Source organism: Malaclemys terrapin, chromosome 7, assembly GCF_027887155.1.
Source record: "Malaclemys terrapin pileata isolate rMalTer1 chromosome 7, rMalTer1.hap1, whole genome shotgun sequence".
NCBI classification, from domain to species: domain Eukaryota; kingdom Metazoa; phylum Chordata; order Testudines; family Emydidae; genus Malaclemys; species Malaclemys terrapin.
This window is the reverse complement of record NC_071511.1, coordinates 8,085,911-8,106,283: the sequence shown is the minus strand read 5'-3', so window position 1 is coordinate 8,106,283 and position 20,373 is coordinate 8,085,911. Positions and strand designations below refer to the sequence as shown.

Genomic DNA, 20,373 nt, shown 5'->3' with positions numbered 1-20,373 from the left:
AGACCGAGAAAGAACGCATGCTGCGTGAAAGCCAGCAAAAACCAGGGCCGTATGCCACCATGCTCTGCAAGGCAATGATCCCAGAGTACTTGATGATAGCCTGGCGAGGAAAAGTTTCCTACCATGGAGGCCACAATAAGGTCGCTCTCCCCAGGAACCTCATGCAAAGGCTTTCCAATTACCTCCAGGAGAGCTTCGTGGAGATGTCCCATGAGGATTTCAGCTCTATCCCCGGACATATAGACCTTCTTTTCCAGTAGCTACACTGGCAAGGACTAAAAAGTAGAGCACCTAGGGCAAACTAATCATGATAAACCGGACATCCGGACATTGTTAGATTCTTTTGCAGTAGTTGCACTGCCAAGGACTAAAACGTTAAGCGCCTAGGGCAAACAAATCATGAAAAACCCATTGTTAATATTCCTGTTCTGTTCAAAATAAATGTTTACATGTTTAAAACACTTACTGACTGATCCTTCCCCTGATTCAGGGTCTGGGTTAACGCCTGGGGACGGTTGGTAGGGGATCTTTGTGAGGGTGATGAAGAGATCCTGGCTGTCTGGGAAATCAGCGTTGTAAGCGCTGTCAACTGCCTCGTCCTCCTCCTCACCTTCCTCATCTTCCCCGTCCGCTAACATCTCTGAGGAAGCAGCCGTCGACAATATCCCATCCTCAGAGTCCACGGTCAGTGGTGGGGTAGTGGTGGCGGCCACACCTAGAATGGAATGCAGTGCCTCGTAGAAACGGCATGTCTGGAGCTGGGATCCAGAGCGTCTGTTTGACTCTTTGGTCTTCTGGTACGCTTGTCTCAGGTCCTTGATTTTCACGCGGCACTGCGTTGCATCCCGGCTGTATCCTCTCTCTGTCATGGCTTTTGAGATCTTCTCGTAGATCTTTGCATTCCATCTTTTCGATCGCAGCTCCGAAAGCACAGACTCATCGCCCCACACAGCGATCAGATCCAAGACTTCCTGATCAGTCCATGCTGGGGCCCTCTTTCTATTCAGCGATTGCATGGTCACCTCTGCTGGAGAACTCTGCATCGTTGCCAGTGCTGCTGAGCTCGCCACGATGTCCAAACAGGAAATGAGATTCAAACTGCCCAGACAGGAAAAGGAATTCAAATTTTCCCGGGGCTTTCCTGTGTGGCTGGTCAGAACATCCGAGCTCGGACTGCTGTCCAGAGCGTCAACAGAGCGGTGCACTGTGGGATAGCTCCCGGAGCTATTAGCATCGATTTCCATCCACACCTACCCTAATTCGACATGGCCATGTCGAATTTAGCGCTACTCCCCTCGTTGGGGAGGAGTACAGAAATCGAATTTAAGAGACCTCTATGTCGAAATAAATAGCTTTGTTGTGTGGACGGGTGCAGGGTTAATTTGATTTAACACTGCTAAATTCGACATAACCTTCTAGTGTAGACCAGGCCTTAGTGTTGAAAAGCTTCTGAATAGAAAAGCTGGTTGATTGTGTGTGTGTGTGTGTATGTGTGTGTGTGTGATGAAAAATAGCTATTTAGTCACATTCATGGTGTTTTTCACTATAACTTACTTACCCAATACACCCTCCCCCAAATCCTCAGCCGGTATAAATCAGCCTAGCTACACTGAAGCCACCTTTCTCCCATGTGATTTTTTGCTTCTGTCAAATATATGGTGGAAAACCTCACCTGTTCATAGAACTGATCTCAGTTGCACCATCTGTAAATATAGAGTAATGGCGCTGAAGTAAAAAACAGTGAACCAACTCTTAAAATTCTAAAAAATACAGAATCAGACTATTAGATTTAAGAGGTTCAGGTAAGAATATATTGTAAGAATACTTGTTATCTTTTTATCACCCTGCATCCCATTTAACAAAGAATGCCATTCCCCATCTGTTTTTACCAGTGCATTCCACAAAATATTTAATCTATAAAAATAGATATAGATTTTCTTAGCTTAATCATATTCTTTTAAAAATAAACAAATACATCAGTGGAACTTTCTTTGCTAAATAAACTATCCTTACTTGCTTCCAACTTAATTAAATGCAATTAACTCTAGTTTGTTTTGGCAACCAATTAATGTCATGATCAAATATAAATAGACTCTGCAAGAAAAGATTATAATTAATAAATCCTTTACAATACTGTAAAATTACACTGAAGCTTTGCTTGCCAGAAATACTTAACTGCATTTTTGAAGTGTATTAATGAGGACACTAAAAAAAGATAATAAAGTTTTATCAAAGTGTGTGCAGCTACTTTACTGTGGTTCTTGCCCTCTCTCAATCTGATCTATATAGCTTGCAGGCTGACAGTATTATTTAGACTTCATGAAACAGTAAGACCAAATTTCCTTCTTTCTGATCAATGCATTTGTTACAACATTTTAAAATATTTAAAGCCAAAGTTACTATTCACATAACTTCATTGATTTAAACGGGGTTACGCCAGCAGAGATTTTTGCCCATGGTGTTTAGTTCATTGGCTGATAGGAAACATATCTGAGAAACAATATCCAACGTGTAATATTACAAGAAAACAAAAGCTATGTCTCCATATGAATGACATGACTCCATACTAGGGGCAGGCAAACTTTTTGGCCTGAGGGCCGCATCGGCCCACCCCCGGGACTCCTGTCCCATCCAACACCCCCGTTCCCTGACGGCTCCCCTGCCCCATCCACCGCCCCCGCGCCCCCGCTCCCTGTCCCCTGACGGCCCGCGGAACCCCCGCCCCTGACTGCCCGCCGCTGCCCCATCCAACCACCCCGCTCCTTCCTGACTGCCCCCCTGAACCTCTGTCCCCATTCAACCTCTCTGCTCCCCCTGACCTCCCCACCCCATCTACACCCCCGCCCTCTGACCACCACCCCGAACTCTCCTGCCCTCTATCCAACCCCCTGCTCCCTGCCCCCTTACCGCACTGCCTGGAGCACTGGTGGCTGGGGGCGCTACAGGCATGCAGCACAGAGCACCGGATCAGGCCAAGCTCTGCAGCTGTGCTGCCCCAGGAGCTCGCAGTCTCACCGCCCAGAGCATTGCGTTGGTGGTGGGGCGAGCTGAGGCTGCGGGGGAGGGAAACAGCAGGGGAAGTGTGGGGGGCAAGCCTCCCACACCAGGAGCTCAGGGGCCGGGCAGGAGGGTTCCACGGGCCTGTTGTGGCCCACGGGCCGTAGTTTGCCCACCTCTGCTCCATACCAATGGGAACTTTGGGTTCTCAAGAAGTGCTGGATAAGCTTATAGAATCATAGAACTGGAAGGGACCTCGAGAGGTTATCTACTCCAGTCCCCTGCACTCAAGGCAGGACTAAGTATTATCTAGACCTCCCCTGACAGGTGTTTGTCCAACCTGCTCTTAAAAATCCCCAATGATGGAGATTCCACAACCTCCCTAGGCAATTTATTCCTGTGCTTAACCACCCTGACAGTTAGGAAGTTTTTCCTAATATCCAACCTAAACTGCCCATACTGCAATTTAAGCCCATTGATTCTTGTCCTATCCTCAGAAGTTAAGAAGAACAATTGTATATTTATATTTTTACCCATGTTTTTAATAGCAATGCTAATATGCGGAGATACAAGGATTTAAAATCCTTGTGTTTTCTAACAATAGAATACACTATTCAGCCAGTGGTAAGTACAGTCTGTTATGTGTGCGTGCACACCACACACACACACACACACCTTAAAAAGTAGTTGAAAGTGGTGGAAGAAAAATCTTTGAGACAGGTTTTCAAAAGAGCTCAGCAACCACAATTCTCAATGGGAGTTACTAGCTGTGCCTTCCATTTTTAAAGACAGCCTTACATTCACAAACATTCTTCATGGCCTGAATCCACCCACACAGTACACACTCCAAATAGGAGTCATCTCGATGGGGCCACTGTAGTAGAGGGAAGCCTAGCTGCTCCAGGCCACAGTAGATCCTCCACACCTTGTGGTCTCTTTGGATAAATGCAGTGAGGCATGCTGGGCAAGCCCTGTGCTGCCCCATTCTCTGATCTCAGTATCATAGTGCCTTGTGGCAGCTACTCAATACCTTGCGGGGTTGGGCCTTAAGATTTGACCTGAGCACCCATAACAACCATTAACTTCAATGGGAATTCCAGGTACTCTGGATCTTTCCAAAGGTAAACATTTTAAGATCTGTTCCTGTAAGTCCTGACGTGCACAAGTAGTCCTTGTTCACGGGTCATTCCGTTACCTTGAATGGGACGAAGCATATGAGCAAGGGTTTTCAGGGTTGGGCCCTTCTATTTCTGCCACCAGTCTGCTCTCCAAAAAAATCAGGCTACTCTAATGCAAAGTATGTCTCCTTCTTCCACTGAAGTAAAGGAAGAATTGCAGTTGCACAGCTGTAAGATACGAACGTACAATTGCTAGTAACCTAGGCTCTAATCCTGCACCAGCTGAAATCAAGAGTTTTCCTGTCTCTTTTGACAGGAGCGGGACTGGGTTTTTAAACTAATAAAGGAAATGAGAAGGCTGCCCATTTGGAACATTCTGCAAGATGGTACAGCGATAGATGCCAGAAAATAATCTTATTAACAGAGCCTAATAATATGAGTCATGAATTTATATGTGGTACTTTGGAACTGCATTCATTTTAACTTGCACCCCAATTCCCCACTGTGCATCCTTGACTGAGACTAATAAATTTAGACTTGAGCTGGGCTGCAGCCCCAGTGGTACCTGCCTAAAGCACAGTGGAAAGGAGTCTCCAGTTCTGGAAAGAACAGTTCTGTTTATAACTCTGGAGGATAGTGGAAATGCTGAATCCCACAAGGAAAATAAATCGTGCTCATCGTAAAGGGTTGATTTCACGACAGAGAGGAAAAGAAAACATTCAAAAGGAAATGTAAAAGATTACAGGAGGGAAGACTAAAACAAAAGGGTGAGATCACTTGCATGTTAAGAGGAAATGCACTTGATAGTCCCTTTTCAAATACAAATCAGCGTTGAACTTAAATAGGCCAGTAATTAAAGGCAGGTTTCTGATGTTATCAGCAGAACCATGTCAATGTAGAAATAATGGATATTGCCTTTGGGGTTTATATTTGTGTCTAATTTTTCTTGGGGCTTAGCCACCACGGTATGAATCCCCACAGTCTTGCAATACTGTGACAGCAAGATACAAGCATTACGGTGCATTGAAAGGTCCCTTTGTGACTCACATCATCCCCCCTACACATACACACCCCGCTGCTCTCAAACAGAGACTGAGTTTTGACACATGGGTGTGGGAAAAGAAGATATCCAGCAGGGATTCAATCCTCATGCTGCTGAGTGCGGATGTGAGGCAAAGCACTAGCGCCGGGTATTTGCTTTTTATTCAGCACCTCCAAAGCATGGCCTTGGTGACATATAGAGAAATATGCAGAATGCCCCATGGCAGAGAGCAAGCCGCTGTGTCTACTCTCAACTGAGCGCTGGGGAGAGTGGACGTGGGCACACCAGGAGGTGGGGACAAAGTGTGGTCAGGGCACAGGGGTTTATGTGCAAAAAGGTGCATCCAAAAGGTACGTGTATCAGCGAGTATCGAGAGACTCCTGTTATCACCCAGGAGTTCTTTCACACAGTGTGTATGGAAGGGCTGATCTTAGGAGATACAGAAATGCTTCCAACAGTTGTTTTGAAACAGTATCTCTCACAGCCAGCTGCTCAGTGCCCCCTGGCACACGCTGGACCCTCTGTTCTTGGCAGCCCATCAGACTGCAGCACAGACTCCGGCTCAGTTTAATTCACCTTACTGGATCACAAGTAACAAACCACCCCATTCAGCAGTATGACCCCACACACCTGCAGCCTGGAGTTGCTAGGCAGATACCTGAGGCAGGATGAGGAGCTGTATCACTGAGTAACGGACAGGATCCTTGCTAGTGCCTAATTGTACATAAATGGAGAAATTCTGTAGGCCCTTTGACTCCCTACCAAGCATTAGTTTTTCTGTGGCAATAGCCCATCCCCTTTGTCCAATGTACATGGGTCCGCAGGAGGTGGAGATGGATCAAGCATTCTGGTGAAAGCATTGGCCTAAGCTTCTCCAGCCGGAAAGCTCTACATCTGCAGTATCTGTTTAAACCAGCGATGGCATGGCAGCCGTTGTAAAATTCTTGCTCTGCTACATAAGGGGATAAAGCATCAGAGCTCTAGCTGGACTGGTCTCCATTAGATGTTTTTACTTGGAGTTAATTGATCAGGGAGTGTCCTGACTAGCATTTACAAATGTGTTAATAACTTTGAGTTTATTGACAGCCAATTAATTCAAGGTTAAAAAAAGTCTAGTATAGACATACCCATTAAAAGGTATAGTGTTGCAATAGTCCCTTTGATTCCTGGAACTCTTGAAGGGCACACCCCATCTCTTTCCGATTGTTGAAAGCCATAAAATCCTGTTACAGAAACTTTATAGGCTTTACCACCATCCTAAACAATTACTGCATGTGAGATATGGGTCATAAAGATGGTAGACAGTACACTATACATAAGAACATAAGAATGACCATACTGGGTCAGACCAAAGGTCCATCTAGCCCAGTATCGTGTCTTCCGACAGTGACCAATGCCAGGTGCCCCAGAGGGAATGAACAGAACAGGGAATCATCAAGTGATCCATCCCCAGTCACCCATTCCCAGCTTCTGGCAAACAAAGGCTAGGGACACCATCCCTGTCCATCTTGGATAATAACCATTGGTGGACCTATCCTCCATGAACTTATCTAGTTCTTTTTTTAACCCTGTTATAGTCTTGGCCTTCACAACATCCTCTGGCAAGGAGTTCCACAGGTTGACTGTGTATTGTGTGAAAAAAATACTTCCTTTTGTTTGTTTTAAATCTACTGCCTATTAATTTCATTTGGTTTCATTAATTTCCCCTAGTCCTTGTGTTATGAGAAGGAGTAAATAAAACTTCCTTATTTACTTTCTCCACACCAGTCATGATTTTATAGACCGCTATCATATCCCCCCTTAGTCATCTCTTTTCCAAGCTGAAAAGTCCCAGTTTTATTAATCTCTCCTCATATAGCAATCATTCCATACCCCTAATCATTTTTGTTGCCCTTTTCTGAACCTTTTCCAAGTCCAATATATCTATTTTGAGATGGGGCAACCGCATCTGCACACATTATTCAAGATGTGGGCATACCATGGATGTATATAGCAGCAGTATGATATTTTCTGTCTTATTATCTATCCCTTTCTTAATGATTCCCAACATTTTGTTCACTTTTTTGACTGCCATTGAACACTGAGTGGATGTTTTCAGAGAACTATCCAAAATGACTCCAAGATCTCGTTCTTGAGTGGTAACAGCTAATTTAGAACCCATCATTTTATATGTATAGTTGGGATTATGTTTTCCAAAGAGCATTACTTTGTATTTATCAACATCATCTGCCATTTTGTTGTCCAGTCACCCAGTTTTGAGAGATCCTTTTGTAGCTCTCTGCAGTCTGCCTGGAACTTAACTATCTTGAATAGTTTTGTATCATCTGCAAATTTTGCCACCTCACTGTTTACCCCTTTTTCCAGATCATTTATGAATATGTTGAATAGGATTGTTCCCAGTACAGACCCCTGAGTGACACCATTATTTACCTCTCTCCATTCTGAAAACTAACCATTTATTCCTACCCTTTGTTTTCTATCTTTTAAACAGTTACTGATCGATGAGAGAACCTTCCCTCTTATCCATGACTGCTTACTTTGCTTAAGAGCCTTTGATGAGGACCCTTGTCAAAGGATTTCTGAAAACCTAAGTACACTATATCCACTGGATCTCCCTTGTCCACATGCTTGTTGACCCCCTCAAAGAATTCTAGTAGATTGGTGAGGCATGATTTCCCTTTACAAAAGCCATATTGACTCTTCCCCCCAAAATTATGTTCATCTGTGTGTCTGACAATTTTGTTCTTTACTATAGTTTCAACCAGTTTGCCTGGTACTGAAGTCAGGCTTACCAGCCTGTAATTGCCAGGATCACCTCTGGAGCCCTTTTTAAAAATTGGTGTCACCTTAGCTATCCTCCAGTCATTTGGTACAGAAGCTGATTTAAATGATAGGTTACAGACTACAGTCAGTAGTTCTGAGGTTTCACATTTGCATTCCTTCAGAGCTCTTGGGTTAATACCAGCTGGTCCTGGTGACTTATTACTGTTTATTTGTCAATCTGTTCCAAAACCTCCTCTAATGACACCTCAATCTGGGACAGTTCCTCAGAGTTGTCCCTAAAAAGAATGGCTCAGGTTTGGGAATACAAAATAGTGTGTATGGAAAATACAATCAATTACTGCATGTGAGATATGGATCATAAAGATGATAGACTGTACACTATACAAAAAAGTGTGAACGGAAGATATAATTACCAATCAACTTACTCCAGACATCAACAGACATCAACAAGATGAGAATCTGGCCTATAACTTGATATGCTATAACAAATGGATCATATATGCAATCTAACAATGGTTAGGCAGATGGTGAGTTGTGATTACTGCTCTTGATTGGCTAAGAATGCACACATCCAATTATTATTGTTACCCCATCTTTTCCAACCCCCATCCCGGCCTGCTTGTTTGTTTCATCCACCTGTTGTGCCTTGTCTTTTGGATTATAAGCATTTTGGGGCAAGGCGTGCCAGCTACTATATGATAATCTAGTACAATAAGACCCTAAGATGGTTGGACTCTAGGCACTGTCACAATACAAAATAATAAATAATACATTGAAAATCTGCTAGGTGAAAGTAGGATGTAAAACTGAACACCAGCAAAGAATAAATAACCTTGTGTGTTGCCCTGAGGTAAAGGCATATGGCAAGCACAGTGGGGTCCAGGTCTGTGAGTGGAAGTCTAGGCACTACAATAATTCAAATAATAAATAAGACATCTACAATGTTCCCCTACCAAGCTAGGTCCATAGCCATGTGTTGAAATATTGTACAAAAAACAGATCATGGTCTAATTTCAGAACCCATGATGGTATCTTCTCAATGTAGCAAGGATGAGCCATTAGAAATGCTAATTAACACTGCTAGCAAAACTGGGTTAAAGAATAACGTTTCTGGAGGTTCTCCAATGAGCAAATCATTTCTCATTCTTGCCTTAGCAAAATTAAAAGACACTAGTAGAAGATGACAACACCCCCCCCCCCCCAGCCCCTGCACCTCTGCACAGTCCCATGCAGGCCACACAAGGGGGGTACAAGGGCTTTTTACATCCTCTGCACTGCTGTAAATGTAAGGGCCAGAGCCACACTTAGCTGCAGAAATATGGGGACGGTACAAGGTCCAAGGCATAGTACTTAATGCATCAGGACAATCATATTTTAGTAAAAAGCAACAGAGGGTCCTGTGGCACCTTTAAGACTAACAGATGTATTGGAGCATAAGCTTTCGTGGGTGAATGCCCACTTCGTCGGATGCATTTCTATTTTAGTAGAAGTTCCTAACAGCAACCTACTTTTTAAAGAGGGAAGCTACCAGATCTGAGAACAGCTTTCCAATGTCCAGATTGTCTCATTAACTTTACAGCTCCAGTACACAGAATACAGCTCCAAAAAAGCTGGTAGTTATTTATCATATCTCAAAAGACATATATAGGGAGGTTTCTCGGTACTACAGAGCATGTTGTTCTGTCTTCAATTAGGGCCTTTTTAGGCCTAGCCCATGTCATCTTTTGGAGGTTTAATTCCTTGGATTTTTGTAAGCGATATGTCATTACATCTTCTTAGGACATCCACTGCCCCAGACAAGCAAATCACAAGAGCACAAATCAGTGTATAGTCCTGCCTGATAACACCCTAGCTGCTCACATTACCCAGTCCAAAATTGTTTATGCTATTTATTGTATGGCTCCTACACACACAGCATCAATTCTGTTTTGCGTGCAAGGAGGGGTAACATTACATTGCTCTATATTACCACTCTTAACTCAGTAGCTGACAGTTTACGTATTTGCAGACACAGATGTAGGAAGATATTAAAAGGTATATTGTACCTGTAGCCAGTTCATTGATTAGAGCATATCAAGCTCTGGACCAGATTCTGATCTTGTTTATGTCTGTGTTAACCTGGAGTAAGTTCATTAGTTTCAGGGCATTTACTCCATATTTACACCAATGTAAACAAGATCAGAATCTGATCCTATGTCTTTTTTGTTTGTGTTAAGATAAATTATCAAGTGATATTGGCAATTACTTTTGTGGTCACTTGACCTTTACTGCTTGATGTGCGTTAAGAGGTTAGATGGTGGTGAGCATATTGTACTGTGAATGCCAGGGTACATGGTTTTTGCTTTTTTCTGGTTCTCTAGTACAGCACCAGTATGGATTCTGATTGGCTTGAATACAATTACTAATAATTTTCCATATACAGCTTCAAACCTGCTCCTCTCAACATCAATAGCAAAAATCCCATTGGATTAGGTCACGGATTCTCAACCATCCTGCGAGGTAGGCAAGGCAATATTATATTCATATTTTTACTGAGGAAACAGGCACGGCGAGGCTAAGCCCAACATTTTTACAAAAATGTCATAAATTGTCATAAATACCAAAAATGTCATAAATACCAGAATTGGAGCCACCCCAGATTAGTACAATTCTTGAAGATTTGGACCTAAGTGATGTCCCTAAGGCTTCCCCAGTAAGTGGCAGAGCCAGGATTAAAACTAAAGTCCCTTGCTCACAGCCATAGCTCAAGTCATTGTAAGATGCTGCCTTTCTTTTATGAAACAAGCTCAGAGAACTCCTAGGGCCTTGTTTGGACCTCCTAGGTCCTTTCTATAAGATTGCTTTGGCGTAGTGATTTTTTTCTCTTAGTATTTATGGGCAAACTCTTCTCAAGATGATTTTTGATCAGTGTAAGATCTGCTGCTGCCACAATAAATAAAACTATGGATAGTTTAGTATTTAGTAGGTGTACGTATGACCTAAAGTCCTGTTTGTAACATTTATATAACTGAATCGCTTGATGCATTTTTGTTACAATACAAAGTAACACATGAAACACTGCCAATAGAAAAAAAAGCAGAAGAAACTACTAGGCACTTTCTTGGCGTACTGCCTTGAGAAAGCCAACCACAACTTCACTGATACACGCTAAGCGAGCTCATGCTGATACAACTATTTTTCCCACTCTGAATAGGCCTATTTTTTTAATTAACATCTTTGCAAATGTCAACCTTGTTACAGTATGTCTATGTTTCTAGTCTGCATCTTTATATTTTACAAAATCCATGTAGGACCAACTTGGCATCCTGAACATTTAACAAATTATTCTACATGGGATAAAAGGTGTAAGATCCAGGTTATGGTAACTTGAAATGTTTGTGTTTATTTTTAACTTCAAGGTCTAACCAGTGTATATTCCATTTAGATTTAATGCTAATTAAGGTTCTTTGCTGAATTGAAATATAATCTCTTGTACATAATAAAACAATGAGAGATCATTTTCTATATTTGTGACACTGATGCGAATATTTAATTTATTTGCATCCTTAAGACTCGCTATGCTTTGTTGATACCTTAGTGTCTTGACAAATCTTAATGTCTACTTCCTACTTCTGTAGAAGTGAGTCAATATTGTCAATCAGATGATCAACGGACTATCACTGGCTAACTCTTTAAATCACAGCCTGTCCAGTCTAATCCTCAGGCCAATTCAACAGCCATACAACTGTATGTATGCTAGAGTCTAAAATGGCCAATGTGGAATTGTTCTCATTGTGTTTTATTAAATCCAAACCAAACTAAGTACTCAGAGAACATTGATTGCTTCTTCCTAAAGTTATATCCTATGCATGTTTTCATACGTACTTTCTATAATATAATTTTCTTGAAAACGAAATATATTTATATAAGGATCTGCAGAAGACAATATTACCTAAAGAGAATTATATCGCACTGGGGCCAGGGCCAGCTTCAGTTTTTTTGCTGCCCCAAGCGGCAAAGCAGGGGAAAAAAAAAAAAAAAGAACGATAAAACCGAGACCGGCGGCATTTCAGCAGCAGCTCTACCATACCGCTTCATTCTTCAGTGGCAATTCAGCGGCGAGTCCTTCGGTCTGAGGGGAACTGAGGGACCCACCACCGAATTGCCGCCGAAGACCCGGATGTGCCGCCCCTTTCCATTGGCCGCCCCAGGCACCTGCTTTCTTCGCTGGTGCCTGGAGCTGGCCCTCATTGGAGCTATGTCAGTTTACACCAAATGAAGACTTTGTCCTTTGAGTCTTTGTGAAGAGGAAGGAAAAACTCCATGCACACACCCGACCTATTTCATTTTAAAAGAATATTCACTAATACATGCCTTACTAAGACATAATTATATGCATTCAAGCATTTGGGTTAATGTGACAACAGTCCATGGACATGTGCAATATGTTATGCCCAATGTTATACCCATAGTAATATTTAATGTATCCTATATGTGCCCTTCAGCCACTATTTCACAGAAAATAAAGCTACAGTCACTTACAAATTCTGTCACATAAAATGGTTTGCAATTTTGTACCTTCTGCCAAGTCATCTATAGGTTACCAAAATGATGAATTATAGAACTATATATTGCAGTGAAAGCATTAGAACATAAGAACGGCCATACTGGGTCAGACCAAAGGTCCATCTAGCCCAGATTCCTGTCTTCTGATAGTGGCCAATGCCAGGTGCTTCAGAGGGAATGAACAGAACAGGGAATCATCAAGTGATCCATCCCCTGTCACCCATTCCCAGCTTCTGGTAAAGACTTACAATGTTTAAGAAAGTTTTAGAAAAAAAGGACTACTGTACTTGATAAATTCACCTTTCAATGACTCATGCCAGAAATCCATAGTGTTTCATTACTGAATTAACCTTGGTATTAGAAACAGATACTTTCAATACCTATATCCATTCAGTTAAATTCAAGTTTATTAGGCTAAATCCACTAAATAAGAATTTGTTTTTTTAACACTGCATGTACTTGTATTTAATGGATACTCTTGCATTCATCAAGTACAAGAGGCACAAGACAGGGGGGAATCTGTCTCTTTTAATTATCCTCGCCTATACTAAAGTAGTTCTACTATTGAGTTTTTAATTGTTCAGAATGTCTCTTAAATTAAGTATCAGACTAATATCCATGTAATCCCACAAAATGAGAAAACATATGCTGAACCTGCTATTGACCACAGCTATTTTTGCCATGACTCAAAATTCCATATATGCAAATATTAAATGACTGAAATTGTACATTGGTTCATCTGCATCATTTTTATTAATCCTTATTTGGCTGAATGTTTTAATCTTACTTGTACAGTGACTAACAAACACATTTCTAATATTATAACTAGGAAGAGCTTAGGGACTATAGCTGAATACATTAAAATCAGTCCGTTTTCTAGTTAACATATTTCCATCCCTTTTATGTACAAACCTATTGCATTCAGTAAGCAGATTGAAAATTCATGGCCTTATAAAAACATTGTCCTGATTTCATGTTCTGACAGTAGAAATCATCCAGAATCTCTGTTTCCTCTAAAGGACCCTCCCTAGCTGGTACTTTCCAGGTGCAGAACAATCTGAATCAGAGGTGAACACCATGTCAAATTCCACTCATCTGTCAATGTACTGGATTATTTCTTGAGAGACTGAAATTGGCTGCCTGGGATCAGAACACCATCAATCTTACTCATGCAGGGTGCGGAGTAGCTGCCTGAGAAAGGCTCGCAAGAGGAAAATCTCTGAGGTTCCTAAGCAGGTGATGAGGCAGCTGTAAAACCTTCACTATATCTGTATCACAGCTCTGAGTGAAAGATTTGTCATTTTCCACATTTCCCCAATACTTGGTATGCATTCAGTGTGTGACTGTTCTTGCTTCATAAAAGAAGTGATTTTTCAAGCTTAGGCAAATGTGGCAAAGCTCTGGATCGGCCAGGCTCTCATTTTTTCTCATAATGTCTCTTGTTTCAAGAGATTTTACAAAATGAGATTACATTTTCCTTTTACCTATTTATGCAAGTATTTTGTTTGTTTGTTTGTTTAGCCAGGGGACAGTCTCAGATCACCAATGGTGATTTCACTGTTGTGTTTTAATGGGCATTTCTCTGTGTATTCCAAAAAAAGAACAACCAAAACGGGATGTATTCCCTAACTTTAAAACGCCGGCTACTAAAGCCAACACAAAACACATAATAGTTGTTCATTAGATAAAGCCTGTGAGTCAAATTTTTAGAACCATTCCCCTCCAGGCTATGATTATACTTATTTTATGTTACATTATTGAGAGAAGGCAAGAAGATATCCAAAAAAAAAAAAAAAACCCTATCACTTTTGGGCAGTGAAAACAATTGGGGAAAAAAATGTTTCAGCATATTAGACCCACTAAAGATTAAGGGCAATTTTATTCAAATGTGCCTAAGTGATTTAGGAGGCTAAGCCCTATCACTTTTGAAAATGTTAGCCTTATTCTAATTCTGCTTTGATCTACCTGCTTCTGCAAATTAAATAATGTGTAATTACCAGTTAATAGTCTCTGTTTCATCTCTAATTCTCTTGGGAAGAACTTTCACTCCTTTCCTTGGGTTCAGAGTATGTGAAATTACAACATGAGGTTCTCTCGTTTCTAACTTATTGGTAATAATGAGCTTTAATATGCCATTTCTTCAACATTTTGCATATGATACGTGGTTCACAAAGTAATTACCGTTGAAAATTAACAACAGCAATTTCTGTTTGAAGAATATCAAAGTAAAGAAAATATTTATATAGAGTCTCTGATGTGTCAGTGAAAATCAGTTGACTTTTCCGTTCCATAAACAAAGAAACTAAAACTTACTCTCAGTAACACCCATCCAGCCCCACTGAAACCCAGGCCTGAATTCTACTCAGAGTTGTACTTTTGCAACCTCATGGTCATCAGTAAGATTAAAACTTCTAGGCCAAATTCTGCTCTCATCTAGACCCAGTCCATCCCACTGACCTCAGGAAGAGTGAAAAGGCTCAGCTATTATCAGAAGTTGGCTCATACCAGTGCAAGTGTACAATTTGTGCCCAGACTGGCATAGATACAGCAAATAAAGTTACACAAAGCTCTGCCACCAGGATTTCTTCTGGGGGACAAAACTTATTCTGTTATTACACAGAAAAATAAATAAATAAACAGAGAAATTAAATTCTTATCTAAAATGGGTTTCCCGTGATCAGCCTTCTGAGTTGAGAAGGTGTTAGAAAAGGATGTTAACAGGAGGCATATACCAATACCAAACAGGCATACATTAGGCTGAGCAGAAAGATACTCTGAGATACGTAGACAAACAACTCATAAATGTTCAATAACAAAATGGGACTTTTAGGATTATTCAACCATTTATCAAGGCAGACAAGTGCACGGATAGAGTGCCTGTAATCTTACAACATCCTGTAGCTGATTGGTCCTACCTGGTCTGTGCAGGTGATGCTGCTGGAAAGTGTGATGAAGAGACCCCTGACAGAGCAGCATTGCACAGGCACTTATCCACAAATACAGGACCCAAGACATTGCAGAGACCATTGCCATTCTCTAAATGAAATATTAGACAGGCATTATTATATATAGCCTTAGAGCACACACAGTATTTAGCAGTGATTACAACAGTATTTTTACCTTTATAATGTCTTTGTTTCTTTCCTCTCCCACCCTCTGATCCTCCTCTCCCCCCTCCCCCCGCCTCCTTGCAGGTTGCAATGGTTCTATGACAAAGGTCGTGTCAAAAACAAGGAGAGTTGAGGTAAAGAGATGTCAGCATGGGAGACTTGGTAACTTTAATAATTCAGTGGCACAAATGAAACTATAATGATCCAAGTACTTGAAGAAAAACAACATAAATAGAAGCCAGGGAAATATTCCCATTCTGTTCTGCAATTTAACTTACCGGGGGGGAAATTACAGTACTATCCAAAAAAATGAGCTCCTCAGACAGTATCAAAACTACTTTAAATACATTACAGATAGTCATACAACATTATCAGATATCTGAGATGCATTTTAAGCATCCTCCATCCCCAAGGCTGCAAGGCTAATACCTACCCACTAGGTAACGGATTATTGTTTTTGACTTCTGTGCACATTAATTTTTAATTGCAATGAATGCTGTCTGCTAAACAAAGTAATTGTTTCTCAGAATTGTGTTCTAGTCCCCAGATAAAATCAGCTTCTTTTTGTTTGGCCTATGCTCATAAACAATAATAGTAAGGGCAGACTGAATTTTATATGTTGCAAATAGGAGGTTTGATCTTTTCATAAGGTAGAGTGTGTCAAAATTTAAAGACAGACTCTTGCTGAAAAGGAATGGTGTACTTCTTTCTCTGTCTCCCAATGCTGGCACACTTGACTACTTGATATATTATAGGTGGTGGATATTTCCATACATTTATTATTATACTAATAGGTTAAATTTTCTCAGACTTTGTGACTTTAACAGCTCCTTCTCAATACCTGCAAGGATTGTAGAATTTGCAAGGCTCAGCTACGCTACATATCGTCCAGTTTCTTTAATAACACCTTCTGCTGCATTTCATATTGCCAAATTAATCAAACTTCAGGCATTCTCCTTATTCAGCCAATAACATGATGCCACTTTCTATCTAATAATCCAATCAGCAGAACATCATGTTCACTGAGGATGGAAGACTTTAAAGCTAAAAATCTTCTCTTCACACTGAACATTTAGGAAAGATCGAGGCGACCAATGTAAAATCCAAAAAATGACCTATCAGCAGGATTTCTTTATTGGGGAAATACACACTATTAAAAATAATAGGGATGCTTAAGTGTCAATAAAATATATGCACAGATCATTTTTGTTATTTTAATAAATAAGCATGGTATTTGAGGATTGTTTTAAAGACTAATGGCCGAAAATCCCCCAAATAAACTGACAAGTATAATTAACTGCAAAATAGCAAAACATTATTTTCCTCACCATGAGGCTGTTTGTTTCCCTGTTCTGTGTATCTGATGCACTACTCAGCATATAATTAGTTTTCCTTCCTACTGTTTACTTTTGTATACTTTCCCTCCTTTGTTTTCGGATTGAGTAATAGTGCAACATGGATTCAACCCCCTCCAAACAGATAGCTCACAATGGACCTCCCGTGTCTTCAGAAATTAATGCTTTTTTAGTCATTTCTGGGGCTCCCAGGCTTTCGTACGATGACATAAAAGGGAAAGGTGACTCTAACATGCATTGATATTTCAAGCATAAAGTGCTCTTATTTAACCTGAACTTTAAAATCCTAGCCAAACAGTGAAGCAAAGCCAAACTTCTACAGTCTCCCAATAGCTCCTATTTATTTTTTTTAAATGTGTCCAGGGATCATATTCTTAATCACACTGAATAGATGACTTTGAAATCCCTCCCCCCCACCACGTTTTCACTCTTAGACTACTACATCTTTTCCATCCTTCCTCAAACTACGTTATTTTAATTAACTTTGTTCAAGCCCCAACATTCCTTCCTTACTAGCATTTCATTTCTTCATGTACTTGTTAGTCAGCTCACTACAACTGCTGTCGAACACACTGTTTTTATGCAAAGAGGGCATCTTGCTAATATACATATATATATATATACACACACACACACACACACAACAGAGAGTATTCCTCCAGTTATTATCAGATGAGTTCAAGATCTGCTTTCTGAATCTTAAATCCTAAAGAAGCTCCTTACCTGAGTAATCCAACCAAGAGCAGAGTACTCTATTAGTGTTCATTGGAAAGATCTAACACTTTTTAAAATCCATCTGTACCACAATAAGGGATTTTAAATAGCTTCCCAATAATCTTCTTTATCAGGATTTAAAAAAAAAATTCTCTTTTTCGTTACCAATCCTATTCCCAGAGTAAAGAAGACATCAGAGCTCTCAGACTGTGTTGTCAGAAAAGTGGCCAAGGTTTGAGGGGTGGAAACCTTGTCATTTTCACCTTTAAATCATCTCCTAACGTCACCTTCTGCTTGATGAGACCTTTGAAGTGATCTTGAGATAATTTGCAGCTTCCAGTGTACTTAAAGATGAGGATCAGTTTATGTTTAATGACAGAGCAGCCTCACTACAGTGCATTCAATGCAGAGTAAAGCAGCTGTATGTAGACAGCAGGATTGCTATACAATGCTGTAAGTACCGGTAGTCTATTTCAATACATCCCTGCTCTGTAAAGTATCACATGTCTTAAAGTGACATTACCTCTATTACAAGCTACAACGAATTGCTATACTAGCCCACGATCTCTTAACAACTGGAGTAGCATTTAAATGCCAGCACATCTGATATTTTTTACATTATATATATATAAATAAAGAAAAACTCCTTTTCACCACAAGGAGGGCATGTTTGAAAAGAAAAGAATGGGCAGAAAAGTGTGACACAAGAGGACTACCAGTGTATGTGGAAAGACAAAACACTTTACTTGCAGTAGCCAATGGGAAATTAGAGACCCTTTAATTGCATTTACTGACCCTTTACTCTCAGGGCTCATTCTTCCACAGATTTGCTAGAAATAATCCATAAAGTCAGTCCACAGATTTAAGGACGTCTACTTAATTTCACAAGTTAGAAAGCAACATATATTTGTGAGAGTGTCTTTTCGGAGGTAAGGAGGGGGGAATACAAAGGGAGGGCGGGAAGGTGACGAGTCCCATACACTTGTATAAGCTTTCCAAAAGCTTGCCCCAATGCTCAGTAAAATCTCCTCTTCTAACCCCAAATCATTTTGAAGGTACCTCAGAATGCAATGGAAAAAAATACCCTCCACTCCTTCAACATCCTACCAAACGCTTAAGCTCTGACATGACAAATTATTTATTACAGTCATTTATTTATTGCCCACATCTTAAGTGGCTGTTTACAGGAATGTACTGCTTTTTCCCGTCTTGAGCTATATGTAATTATTTTTTAAACAGCATTTTATATACTCACTACACCACTAAATACTACTTTGATAACATTAAGGCTCTGACTTAAGCCTACAAAAAACCAAGTATATTGGAAGTTAAAGCTGAAACCTTCACTTTAAGTGCACGGCGCCTAAGTAATATAGTACATACGATAATATGTAAGAATACCTTCGTTGTAACATGATGCGTTTTAATCATTTCTGGCATAAAAAAGATCCTACTTTCATTGCTTACCAAATGCATACACCAAACAATAATCATAATTACCTGTACTATCAAACACTTCCTTTCCAAACATTCAGAGTGCACAGCTCTCCTGAAGAGTCTTATTAAGAAGGTGCTTTGTGATTACTTGACTGATTTTAATGCCTCCTTTGGAGCCATTATATTTTATTGTGTAATACATATGAAGAGACTGGCCCGACAGACTGACAGAGCCATTACATTGATCTGTGACACAATGCGTCATAACCGCTCTTTCGTACAGCCCCGATATAATAACGCAATAGGGGCGTGACTTGCACTGACAGAGAAGGGAATTCAAGAGTTTATCATTTCAGCGCCATCCTGAATTCACCACAATGTGGGTCACTGTTGCAGAACATACAGCTGAGCTATGCTTAGTACAGAACCCAGAGTGGGCGAGGACAAACTTGCTATTATGCCAACGTTGTGGTTCCACAACCCCAGGAGTCCGTGGGGATTGGTTCAGCCTCCTTAGGACTGCTCCAATTTACACTCAACTCCCTACAGCCCAGAGGGCTGTCTGGCAGCCAGGACTAGTAGAAATGCAGAGCCGTTGCAGGCACACTCTTTCCCTGTAGCTGCTCCCACCCCATGGCAGAGACTGTGAGTGGATCGACACACCAAGGGAAGCCCCAGGTGGCCAGATTGATTAGGTCTATTACCCCTTTGCTTCAGCAGAGCCAAGAATAAGACCCATGTTATTGCTTTGAGACCCTAAACATGCTCTAGGCATAATAGGGTGAGTAAACATTAATTCTAAGCTGGAGTTTCTCCAGCCCTTAATGTCATTAGAAAGTTGGTTTAATATTAAATTTCCTTTGTTGTTTCGCAGGGTGTTGGGCCAAATTCAATAGCAATGGAAACACTGGTGTAAGAGGTAAGGGTAGTGTAGTGTGCACCCGTTTGGCAGTGAGCAGTGTACAAAATAAGTGTTACTTGTACAGTATCAGATGACTTGGCTGTTCAAAACCCATGAGGCAGGCCACCAAAAATCATCAGATAACCCATTAAAAAAAATTTAAGCCTATTATGTTTACCTATATTTTCCAGTTACCTGTGCTCCACTGCCATGAGGGCTAAAAACGTATTTTCTAAGAAAAGAAAGCCGAGAGTCTCACATGACCACATGACTCCAGAAACTGGGGCTTTAAGAATACCAAATACCATGAGGCTCACAATGAGTTGATGAGTTGTCAAGGCTGCTTACAAAGATGTGTGGCAGGAAAATA

At 40.8% G+C, this 20,373-nt stretch overlaps 1 protein-coding gene across 2 annotated transcripts in view; it reads right to left on the bottom strand.

Annotated features, from left to right (window-relative positions):
• Window positions 1-18,075, bottom strand: part of TAFA1 (TAFA chemokine like family member 1) — a 348,159-nt gene extending 330,084 nt beyond the window's left edge. For both annotated transcript variants that reach the window (XM_054033318.1, XM_054033319.1), the window contains exons 1-2: window positions 17,675-18,075; window positions 15,402-15,522 (exon numbers count right to left, since the gene is read on the bottom strand). In XM_054033318.1, coding sequence (XP_053889293.1) covers window positions 15,402-15,519 — 118 coding nt within the window. In that variant the 5' untranslated portion in view covers window positions 15,520-15,522; window positions 17,675-18,075. The remainder of the gene's footprint in view (window positions 1-15,401; window positions 15,523-17,674) is intronic.
• Between the last annotated feature and the right edge of the window lie 2,298 nt (window positions 18,076-20,373).